General features: G+C 36.5%; 1 protein-coding gene and 1 long non-coding RNA gene across 2 annotated transcripts in view; both read left to right on the top strand.

The window, feature by feature from the left end:
* Nucleotides 1–2,346, top strand: part of LOC110448563 (uncharacterized protein C45G9.7-like) — a 16,685-nt gene extending 14,339 nt beyond the window's left edge. The window contains exon 4 of the mRNA XM_021494862.1: nt 1,654–2,346. Within this exon, the coding sequence (XP_021350537.1) occupies nt 1,654–1,839 (186 nt within the window). The 3' untranslated portion in view covers nt 1,840–2,346. The remainder of the gene's footprint in view (nt 1–1,653) is intronic.
* A 2,300-nt stretch (nt 2,347–4,646) lies between these two features.
* LOC110448940 lies at nt 4,647–12,025 on the top strand. Its single transcript, XR_002462800.1, has 2 exons — nt 4,647–8,257; nt 8,647–12,025. It is a non-coding gene; the product is annotated as an uncharacterized LOC110448940 (long non-coding RNA).
* Nucleotides 12,026–13,248: the final 1,223 nt, after the last annotated feature.

Below are 13,248 nucleotides of genomic sequence, written 5' to 3'. Positions count from 1 at the left end.
AGGTGACTGAGTTTTGATGGACTGTGTTACAGGTGACTGAGTTTTGATGGACTGTGTTAAAGGTGACTGAGTTTTGATGGACTGTGTTACAGGTGACTGAGTTTTGATGGACTGTGTTACAGGTGACTGGGTTTTGATTGACTGTGTTACAGGTGACTGAATTTTGATGGACTCTATTACAGGTGACTGTGTGAAAATGGACTATTTTACAGGTGACTGAGTTTTGATGGACTGTGTTACAGGTGACTGTGTTTTGATGGACTATTGACTTTGTTACAGGTGACTGAGTTTTGATGGACTATGTTATGGGTGACTAGGTTTTGATTGACTGTGTAACAGGTGACTGAGTTTTGATGGACTGTGTTACAGGTCACTGAGTTTTAATGGACTGTGTTTCAGGTGACTGAGTTTTGATGGACTGTTACAGGTGACTGAGTTTTGATGGACTGTGTTACAGGTGACTGAGTTTTGATGGACTATGTTATGGGTGACTAGGTTTTGATGGACTGTGTTAAAGGTGACTGAGTTTTGATGGACTGTGTTACAGGGGCCTGAGTTTTGATTGACTTTGTTACAGGTGACTGAATTTTGATGGACTGTGTAACAGGTGACTGAGTTTTGATGGACTGTGTTACAGGTGCCTGAGTTTTGATTGACTTTGTTACAGGTGACTGCATTTTGACGGACTGTGTTACAAGTGCCTGGGTATTGATGGACTGTGCAACAGGTGACTGAGTTTTGATGGACTGTGTTACAGGTGACTGAGTTTTGATCGACTGTATTGCAGGTGACTGAGTTTTGATTGACTTTGTCACAGGTGACTGAGTTTAAATGGACTGTGTTACAGGTGACTGAGTTTTGATGGACTTTGTTTCAGGTGACTGAGTCTTAATGGACTGTGTTACAGGTGACTGAGTTTTGATGGACTTTGTTACAGGTGACTGAGTTTTAATGGACTGTGTTACATGTGACTGAGTTTTGATTGACTTCGTACAGGTGACTGAGTTTTGATGGACTTTGTTACAGGTGACTGAGTTTTAATGGACTGTGTTACATGTGACTTGGTTTTGATGGACTTTGTTACATGTGACTGAGTTTTGATTGACTTCGTTACAGGTGACTGAGTTTTGATGGACTGTGTAACAGGTGACTGAGATTTGATCGACTTTGTTACAGGTGACTGAGTTTTGATGGACTGTGTTACAGGTGATTGAGTTTTGATGGACTGTGTTACAGTTGACTGAGTTTTGATGGACTGTAACAGGTGACTCCATTTTGATGGACTGTGTTACATGTGACTTGGTTTTGATGGACTTTGTTACAGGTGATTGAGATTTGATGGACTATGTCATGGGTGACTGGGATTTGATGGACTGTGTTACAGGTGACTGAGTTTTGATGGACTGTGTTACAGGTGACTGAGTTTGATGGACTGTGTTACAGGTGCCTGAGTTTTGATGGACTGTGTTACAGGTGACTGAGTTTTGATGGACTTTGTTACAGGTGCCTGAGTTTTGATGGACTTTGTTACAGGTGACTGGGTTTTGAAAGAGTTTACATTGACTTTGTTACAGGTGACTGGGTTTTGATGGACTTTATTACGGGTGACAGACTGAGTTGCACACAACTGATTTGTAATGGACTGTGTTACAGGTGAATGGCCATGATATGACGGTGGTGACACACAGGAAGGCGGTGGAGTACATACAGAGGAAGCCCCAACTTAACATGCTGGTATATAGGAAGGGTGTGCCTAACCTCGGCCATCAAGAGCAACACCAGCAAACTCAGTTCCAGAGCTTCACCCAGCAACAGGACTATCCCATCGCCTACCAATAACTGACTAACTACGGACACATACCACTAACCAGCTTCACCAACTTATCATTGCTAGCTCTCCAACTTGGATATCAACACATACAACTGACAGGCTTGGTGTCAACACATTAAACCAGTGACGGTCTCAGAATCACCACATCCAACTGACAGGCTTGGTGTCAACACATTAAACCAGTGACGGTCTCAGAATCAACACAAACAACTGACAGGCTTGGTGTCAACACATTAAGCCAGTGACGATCTCAGAATCAACACATACAACGGACAGGCTTGGTGTCAACACATTAAACCAGTGACAATCTCAGAATCAACACATACAACGGACAGGCTTGGTGTCAACACATTAAACCAGTGACGATCTCAGAATCAACACATACAACGGACAGGCTTGGTGTCAACAAATTAAACCAGTGACGGGCTCAGAATCAACACATACAACTGACAGGCTTGGTGTCAAACCATTAAACCAGTGACTGTCTCAGAATCAACAATCAACACATACAACTGACAGGCTTGGTGTCAAACCATTAAACCAGTGACTGTCTCAGAATCAACAATCAACACATACAACTGACAGGCTTGGTGTCAAACCATTAAACCAGTGACTGTCTCAGAATCAACAATCAACACATACAACTGACAGGCTTGGTGTCAAACCATTAAACCAGTGACGGTCTCAGAATCAACACTTACTAGTACCAGGCTGAATATCAACACATTATACCTGTGACGGTCTCAGAATCAACACTTACCAGTACCAGGCTGGATATCAACACATTATACCAGTGATGGTCTCAGAATCAACACTTACTAGTACCAGGCTGGATATCAACCCGTTATACCAGTGACGGTCTCAGTATCAACACTTACTAGTACCAGGCTGGATATCAACACATTATACCAGTGATGGTCTCAGAATCAACACTTACTAGTACCAGGCTGGATATCAACACGTTATACCAGTGACGGTCTCAGTATCAACACTTACTAGTACCAGGCTGGATATCAACACATTATACCAGTGACGGTCTCAGAATCAACACTTACTAGTACCAGGCTGGATATCAACACATTATACCTGTGACGGTCTCAGAATCAACACTTACTAGTTCCAGGCTAGATATCAACACATTATACCTGTGACGGTGTAAGCACCAACACTTACCAGTAACAGGCTCATTATCAACATATACCAGAAATAGACTCAGCATCAACACTAACCATTGACAAGCCGATATCAACATATTCTAGTGACAGGTTCAGTATCTGCACTGACCAAGGTGACCACAAACTAATACATATTGTACAATGCCTAGAGCCAAAGAATTATGAAACACAAGTTACCAAGAGACACCGGCCTCCTCCTGACTTCCCCTGATGACTCCCTACCTCCGCTATCAATCACCAATACTGATGACTGTCATTACACGTATCGCCACTGATACTACCAGTTACAACATTCCAACGATGAACTAAATGTATGATGTATATGAGCTGCCACCCACCGTTAGTCTATATTTTTGTACATCACTTACCTTAGGTATAAAGATCTTCCAGACTGAACTGCCCACTGTCGCCCCATCAGATCTTTACAGGAATACTGTCACCTCACTCCATAAGCTTCTTTTTAAATCGTGATTGCCATCAACTACAATTAATCACATAAAAAGTACAATCATTAACCGCCTCTACACCAAACTTATATAAATATAAATCAATTATGTAAATCTTTTTACACACCAGTAACCACCATCTTACATCTTCCATTTACACTAGCCATTAATTTCTAATCAAACACTTCATACTTGATATGTACCAACTTACAACAGCTGCATAATTATAAATCATATTAACTTCCATACAATAATTATCTACATGCTGCAAAAGTGGATTCTTTTTTTTGCGTTGTGGGAAATGTTCACAGTTTTTCGCATAAAGTAAATTAGCACAAAAATGTTCACGAGCAATTATATATTTTTGGGATGTATAGATCTCTGAACTATTGGCAACACGAAAATGTCCACACTCCGATCCGTACAAAGAAGAGTCACCCAGGAAAATTTCCACTTTTACAGTTCATCGTATTTGAATATGACATTGGCATCCATAAAACCTGTACATACTTAACTATCACATTGATCTCCAAACTACTTAAACATATTTGGTTAGAACCTAGACCTCTAACCAACATTAACCACGAAATTTGTCTTTCATTACTTTGAAAATTTCCTAACAAGGTAACTCAGAATGAGGTTCTTTTTTTTGTGACCGATAAATGTTATATTAACGAATATTTACATAGGAACTGAATATTTATGAATAGCTGCATGTTGTAATTATACTTTTAATCATTGTCAATCAACTACAGATACATTAATTGGAAGTACATGTAATGGAATTTATTGATTTTACACATACTTAGGTAACATTCAGCTAGCAAGATGTATGGAAATATACTCTTCCTTATTGACTGAAATTCAACTCATTAGCTGTATATAATTAATGTTAATAGATTACCTTCACAACAAAGGAAAACCCAGCTTTCATTGCTTAAAACAATATATATATATATGTACATGTATAAATTTGTCGTTAAATTTTTAAAGTTTTACACAACATGTAGTTGACATTGCTATTGAATAGCGGTCTACTTTCCTTTTGAAATTTAACTCCGTACATACTAATAGAATAAGACATTGTATTCTCACTATGTTTCAGTGTAGGATATTTGATTTGTTGTTTATTATAACACATTAGTGTGAATAATTAACCCTTTCACCACTGTAGACCCTGTTGAACTCATCCAGATCAATGCATGGGAGAGTCAACTAAAGTTGCATAGGGGTGAAAGGGTTAGAGAGATATCTATTTTAATACTTTTATCATATGTAAGTTGTTCAATGGTGTTGGTTGAAATGTTTGATGAACAACGAAATTGTACTGTTATGACTGAAACATTGAACACAATCATGATACTCCTAATCGTAATATTTATTTTGAAATAGACGTTTGACAGTAGAATATTTTAGTCGCCAAATTCTGCTCAAAAGGGGGCAAAATGAAAGGGCGATGGAAGTAAAAATGTTCCATAGTTGGGAAGTGTGTTACATCACACTTTGTACTGGTGGATTCCTGTTGTATCTCCCCATTGCTGTAAGGGTACGTAAGGTAGTGGAAATTATTTTCATTATCTGGATTTTAGATCTCCATATTTATGTTTGGTTTCCACCCTCATAAATTATGGTGGTAAAATAAGTGGTGTTGAAATTTAATATGATGACAATTAAAATTTGATATGATGACAAAGAATTTACTAATTTTACTAATGTCATGTGGAGACGAAAGGGTGGTCAGGTACCAGGTACATTTGTATTTCTACCTATTGTTATCGTGAACTGGTTGATTCTATATTTTGTACATTTTAGAAGCGGAGATACAGTATACCGTTTGTAATGTGAATTAGATTTTTACTTATAAAATGAGTCATATGTTATACCTTAATGTGCTTTCTTTCTGAAAGTATTCTCTGACTTTATTCACTAGGCATAATTTACATATATTTTATAGGTTTAGTGAATTCTTTGTATCTCGGCTTGAAAAATACATGAAAGAGAAGTTTGCTTTGTAAGAGCATGATCAAAGATGAACTGAACAATGTTTCATCTAATGAACCAGGTTAGAAAAATTACTAGCAATCAAAATTAATCAGAATGTTTCCAACATAACAAGTTGATTCCATATGATAGCGACAAGGGAAGCTCGAAACATGGAATTGACATATGGTTAATGACATAGAAATGTTTATCATTCTCAAAAGTATAATTTGAAGAGTGAATATAGAATGAAGTGTTAAAAGAAAATTTTGTAGTTTATTTAATTTGAAAAACATTACATTTCCAACTTTGTCATGCATGTTAGTATCATGATACGAAAGTTCTTAACTACCACACACATTTTTACTTTGTATGTCTCCAGTTTTATGGCACTGCATAATGTTATATACTATGACCACCTCATCACACTTATGACACACCTTGTGTTTGTCCTTATGCAAATCATGTGCTACATATCTGTTAAGCTACATACATATCACAGGTATGTTTTTTGCTCACCAAGGCCAGGTAGAGCTTGTGGGATGGCGCAACATTTGTCATCCGTCTGTGTCATCAACTCTCACTTAAAAAGCCTACTTTTCTTAAATTGCTTCACACGTTGTCACCAAATTTGAAAGCGATGATTGGAGCAAGACCATTATTTCCTAAATAAATAAAATTGATGCCACAACTTGGAGCAGACGGGTTGGGCCCAACAGGCGAAATTAGGGGCTTTTGATTAAAAAGTCTATCCCTCCAAAAGATTACATGAATTGTTACAATTTTGGTTTGAGACAACGCTAAGGTTATAATTTCTTAAATAAATTCAAATATTACTATGTGTGCTTGCTAAACATGAAAAGACAAATAACCTCATGCTACCATGATTGCCTCATGGGTCCTACCAGCCCCAGATATTTGACTAACTGTTTGGTCAATAACCTGGAAACAATGGAGATCTCTACCCTATACATGTATTCACAAATATTGGGGTCTTATTCACATTTACTATGAAACATCTTAGGTTTTTTTGACATGGGAATAAATATTCACATATGAAAAGGAAGAGTGTTAGCCCAAAACAGGGTAATTTGCACGTTTAAGTCTTCAATACTTAATTGATCATATTTCAGCCAAACTCATATAAGGCATACTTAGGACCAGGAATTCAAATTTTGTATAAATGAGGGTATGTTAAAATTGTCCACCTTAATGCCGTGAGGCTGAGACAAGATTGGGAAATGTTTGAAATATTATCTCGAATGAGTATATTTTACAGGATCTCTAGGCCTCAAGTTTTTAAAATTCTTATCATGATCTTTAAGTGTTATAGAGTATTGTTGAAATTCAAATTAATGAACATTAATTTGCCTTCACCTCTATCTACAGTGGTCTGGTCCTATCAATGTTGAAAGGCTGGTTATACCATTACTACATCCACAGTTCTCACTTTCTTTCCTGTAACTAATGCCTTGCCTAGCAACCGGTTTTACATCAATTAGTTAACACCTTTCTTTATCAGTTTTAAAGCTTAATAAAGGTTTCGTAACCAATGGGTTAGAGAAAGTTCAGATGCTCTAGAGTCAAAAAAGTATCTCTTATTTTTGTCTTTCATGATAATGGAGTGTGAAACAACATGATATTTTTAGATATTCAATTTGTTGATATCCTTTTTGTGTCACGTTCCCTTTGTGTGCTCCCACTTGATATGTAGACTGTGTGTTCCTCCTGTCAACCTTCACCAGCTGATGAATGCCTTTGATAGCTTGGTTATAACAACTTACTGGGTTAAGGAACGTCGTAATTTAGGATAATATTTACGATAGACCACATCTATTTACGTCCATGTTTGTTTAGTCAACATCAAACGATGTGAGTTGTGACATGATTACAGAGAAGTGCTATAATGACTTGCTACACAAATCTTATTTTTATCGTATACCCGCTAGATTTCATTCTATTCTGTCTATTTTTTGAAAAATATATCAAATATTTAATGTGAACTTTTTGTATGTATTTGTATGCATAGTATGCCGATATTTTGCCTTTTTCACCTTCATTGTTATACTGATGTGTATTGGTGTTTTGCTTTCATGCCTGGTACCAGGTGGGGGTACAAGGACAATTCCAAAAAACTGTTAATTAGGAATAGTATAAAAGTTCCCTCATTTATGAGAAATATTTGAAGCCTTTGGAGGCTAACCTCAAGCTGAGTAGTTTATCTGGTGCAGTAATAGACAAATCATCAAGTGCTGCTGTAAGTTGACAAAATCAAATCAACTCGTTTAATTACCTGTACTTGATACAAGTGACAGAATAAGGAAGCATAATTGTTAACAGATTTTTGAGATATTTTGTAATATATGTAATATTTGTTTAGATTTATCATTGTTATAATTATATAATGTTTTTTCATTTTTCTACTTTTGAGTTAAAATCATAAGAACGTCAAAATGAGATAACATAATATTCTTAGCAAGACAGATAAATTGATGAGCAAGGGGTAAGAAATTAGACTCAAGGTCACAGGTCCCCATTCTTTCTTAACCGATGATATACTTTACTATTTGTTCCAGTGAATCACCATTCCAAACCAGCAGAACCATAAGAAATTTCGTCTGAATATTTACCTCGGTATATGACAGTGTGTCGTCTGAAGGTCGTTTAAGGTAGAAAGATGGTAATAAACACCATGTTGTCCTTTTCCACCCAGGATCTTGGTTCAGACTGAAGATGACAGGTTGTTCCTCCCAGTCTATGGACTGTAGGAGACACTGCTCCGACACTGCTCCTCCCAAAGTCCTTATATAGACTGTAAGAGACATGTTGTTCCTTTAAGGGTTCCAGTCTAGGCTAGGAAACACTGCTCCTTCCAAGGTCCTTATATAGACTGCAAGAGACACGTTGTTCCTTTAAGGGTTCCAGACTAGGCTAGGAAACACTGCTCCTCCCAAGGTCCTTATATAGCCTGTAAGAGGCATGTTGTTCCTTTAAGGGTTCCAGTCTAGGCTAGGAACACTGCTCCTCCCATGGTCCTTATATAGACTGTAAGAGACATGTTGTTCATTTAAGGGTTCCAGTCTAGGCTAGGAAACACTGCTCCTCCCAAGGTCCTTATATAGACTGTAAGAGACATATTGTTCCTTTAAGGGTTCCAATCTAGGCTAGGAAACACTGCTCCTCCCAAGGTCCTTATATAGACTGTAAGAGACAGGTTGTTCCTTTAAGGGTTCCAGTCTAGGCTAGGAAACACTGCTCCTTCCAAGGTCCTTATATAGACTGTAAGAGACATGTTGTTCCTTTAAGGGTTCTACTCAAGACTAGGAGACGATGGTTATTCCAGGGTCCTAGTTTAGTCTTTATAGCACACACACACTGCCCCTTCCGGAATCCTAGTCTATAGATTGTAGAAGATATAAAACAAACATCTTGCAAGGGTAATTTCACCATACATTTTTGGCAATATTTAACAATTTCAAAAAGGTATACAGCATTCTTTCTGTTGATACATGTACTGCCATTGACAAAAGTGCTGAGGATGGTTACTGGAAAAGTTGAAATATCATTTCGCACTAAGTATGGGCCAAGAACTCATGTAACCATTGCTAAAAATACCAAATCTGTGTGAAAACCTCTCGGATGATCATGTTTACACAGAAAGTTGTGTTATTTGCACATAACAATTGTTATGCAAACAGAACGATGTTACGAAAACATTATTATTAAGAAAACAGATTAGTGCTATAAAACCAATGGTGTTATGAAAACTGATTGGTGTTATACACACAAAATCGTGTTATATGCTCAGAAAGATGTAAGCTGTGTTATGCTGTGTTTTATACCCCAATGGTTTAACACAGTAGTGTGTTATTTACACGGAATGGTTGTGCTATGTACGTACCTACAATAAATGATATGTAAACAATACAGGAAGGTGTTATATACCTATGAATACCAGGTTGTGGTATGTATATATAATACTAGTTTTGTATAGCAGAGGGGACTGAGACAACATTTACTGCGATGTATCAGCAGTTTTAATGCAAGGTGAACATATTTTCTGTCCACTAGGTGATCCGTCGCCAGATATAATGGTAGAAGGTACACACAAATATGCTATATGTTACGACTAGAAAGAAAACTGTTATTCACATACAGGATTTTTATATACACAGAAAGAAGCTTTTTTTTTTTGTAACACAGGGTTGTATTATTTCCACATGAGGTTGTGTTATATTCACGCAAAGTTGTGTTATTTTTCACACAAGATTGTGTTATGGACAAATGATAATTGCATTAGTTGGTGTTAGTCATTAAATAAATGTATACCTTGGCTTTTTACGAATCTACTGTGATAGATTATCACAAATCTTAATGTCACCCTGGTAAGATACTAGCCACTTCCTACTTTCCTACTGTCTTGGCTAGGGAGTATTCCTGTTTAGCTCCTATCATGTCTAAATTTTTAGGTGGTTCAGCATAATTTGAAAGAAGACATGCATAACAATTTGCGTATATTTTGTGATGTTTTTTGTTCATTCCTTTGAAAGATATATAGAACAATCTATATTGGTACAGGAAAAAGTGTCGTTGATAAAAGGAAAAACAAAGACATGTTACTCTTGATTAACATGATCAGATATTTTACCAATGTTTGGCATAGAAAAGTAGATTTAGATATTCAGATTTTGTGTAACAAATTTTTACGATAATTTTAGTGCAATATTTTGCTTACTTTGTATATTGCTGTTGCTTTTCTTACGTGTATAATAGGATGTAGCGTTACTGGATCGGAGTAATCCACCTAATAGATACACGAACACTACTCAGTGATTGGACAGATTGGTCTAAACTGTGGATTGGATTGACCCGGAGAATTTCTTCTGTCTTCACTTTTCCTCCTTATTACTACCAATCCAAAATTACCAGGGTTCTGTTGTGTATGTGCATGTGTGTTCGTTATTATGTCTTTGTTTGCAATTGAAATAAATAAATTGTATTGGTACCCACATATCCACCGATTGTACAAAAGGTGAGAGGGAAAAGTATCTTTACCAAGTGTCTAACCTTCAGAAAACTAAGAATACATTATTTTGATTTGTGTCCACGCATTCACTTTAACATTCTAACATTCACCATTCATTTTCGTGCTAAATGAAAGAACTTTACCAAACATGAACATTTTTTGCATCAAAAGTAATACATTTTTGTACCCGCACCAAAAATATTTGTTTGGTGAAAGGGCTATACGATATATCTTTTATTCCCACCTGCTTGTATTAAGATGCAAGATTCCAAGGTTGGTTGTTGGATAAATTCATATACTTCTTATTTCGTGTCCTGTGTAAGTTCACAGTTTTAGATGTCTTTTTGTTCTATTAGTTAATTTTGCCTTGTTAGAGTGACCTGCTTTTTGTAGTTTTTGTTATTTGAAGAAATTAGTTTGACACAAAAGACGAAAAAAATAAAATAATTTACTATACCCCATACTGTGTATGACCTAAATAGTACAGCTTTGGTGTTTCAGTAAAAAAAAAAAGGTATGTTTTGTCATGATGGAAAAGTTTTCTAATCTCCAGTAAAACCCTTCTGCATTAGAACTTTGTGATAGACTCCTGGCTTTCACATTCATTACATCAAATACAAAATCTGTACAACAGGGTTTTTTGGTGTGTTTTTTGCACATCTGATAAAAGAACATATAAATTGACAATTTATTGACACCTTAACATACTTGAAAATATTGTGATTTAATCTGGGTTAAATTATTTCCCATTTGATTTATGAATGTATATTCTTACTGTGAGTACACTACTGTGATTTGGTGCAAATATATTAATGTAAGCAGGCTTCACTGTGATAGCACTCAGTTAAGTTCATATTGGACAGTTAAAGTGCTTAATTCTGGTCATATTACACCTAGCGCTACTATACTCTTACCTACTTATCAGGGTATTTAAACTTCTGGCATCTGATATCAGGAAAAAGTCATTCACAAACTTCGGAATGAGGACTTGAGAATTTCTGCTGGAATCCAAGATGAAGTCATCCGGATACGAAAATCTCACTTTTTACATAAAGGACATTGTGATTGTTTGATACTTGAGGGTTTCATTCACACTATTTTATTGTATTTATTTTTTAAACAAGATGGAATATATGATTACACATGCACTTTTAATGCTGATTTGCACTCTTCTCCGGAAATGCTGAAGTTTTATAATAAAGAGAAGTATGTGGGAAAAAAAATTACTTAAGAATATTGCAGTTGAAGCAGAAATTTCGAAGTACACCTAGTTTACCAGTTTTGTTTGAATGATTTTCGGTAATTTTGGTACCATTCGTGTAATTTTCATGGGCCTTGCCTGCTTATACATATTTATACAAGAGAGAGGAGTGGTACCTGTCCATTACTCTGCCCCATCTCCTCTACACAGAGCTATACACCACATTGTGTTATTGATATTTATGTATTGTGTACTCCGGCCCAGCACGTAATGCATATATGTTAAATGTTAATGTTTCGTCCTTTTTTTGCGGTCAGTCTACTACTTTAAAGTTGTTTTGCTGAATAAATTTAGATTTTATTTGGAGTCACCTTTTATCCTTTATTTTTTATGCATTGATTTTGTTGTTGTATAAAACTCACCTGTGTCAAAGTTCTTGAGCGAGCTGTCAGTATTCCAATCCGTCTGGCCTCCTGTTATCTGTTGAACATAAATATTTCTTAATTATTCTTGATACTTGTCCGGACAAATCACTTAAAAGACAGAATAAAAAACAAATTAAGATATCAACACGCATAGATAAATGATTACTTGAAATGCGAAGCAAGGAGGAAACCTTTTTTCAAAATTAATTTTCTCATTGCAGGAGGCCAAACCAATTTAATATATTACTACACCGTTTGGCCATTTCATCAATTTTGGAATCATCAGTGTACTTAAGGTCAAAATAATGAGAAACAAAGACTAAGGTGTTCCAAAACACGTAAAAATACAGTAAAACGAAAGGGTGTCTACAAAACCGTGGCTACACAAGTTCAGGCTACAGCAGACAAATAGGTATTCAAAAGCCGAGGCCAGGCTTTTAATGGAACAAAAACTCAACAATACTGAGGCGAAGTTATTGCTGCAGAAAGATGGACGTTTTCTGCACTGTATTTGGTACCCGTCAAACACTGGTCACCACAACTATCAAACAGTTAACAAGCATTTATCATGACATTCACTGAAATACCATCTTTGGAAACTATGTCACGTTGACAGCTAGCAGAAAACTGAAGCTTCCATGAACAAGACTCTGAATTAGCTATTCAGCTGTGACAACTCCAGTAGATTATTATTGAAACAAAGTTAACTAAAATGAATTAAAGTTGCCGTAGCTAAAGAGTCTGATTGTTAGATTACTCAGACCTCCGCTCTGTGTGTGATATCAAGATTTGGATGCTAGCGTATTAGATTTCTCCTTTTTTATTATTAGAGATTGTATGAGATGCAAGTATAATTCTAAACAAAACCTGCCAAAACAGTATGTCGGGACCTGAGAGAGCTTATCTTGCCAACGAAAAGCGTAGGACAATTTGACATCTAGCTGAAACATCTGAGTGGCCTCTAAAATGTTGACGAATAGCGTGACATAACTCTACTATCTATCCCGAGGAAAGACTTTTGTCGATTACCTCTGAACAGGATTGAGGAGGACAATATGCTAAGTCAAGAGCCGAACCCCTAATGACGTGCTCCGTGTGCATCTATCGTGGTGAACGGTGAGCCACGCGTGTGTGTAGAACTTTACTTACTAGGAAGTTTGAACA

Source organism: Mizuhopecten yessoensis, unplaced genomic scaffold (assembly GCF_002113885.1).
Source record: "Mizuhopecten yessoensis strain PY_sf001 unplaced genomic scaffold, ASM211388v2 scaffold431, whole genome shotgun sequence".
Classification (NCBI taxonomy): domain Eukaryota; kingdom Metazoa; phylum Mollusca; class Bivalvia; order Pectinida; family Pectinidae; genus Mizuhopecten; species Mizuhopecten yessoensis.
This window is presented reverse-complemented; position numbering and strand designations above follow the sequence as displayed.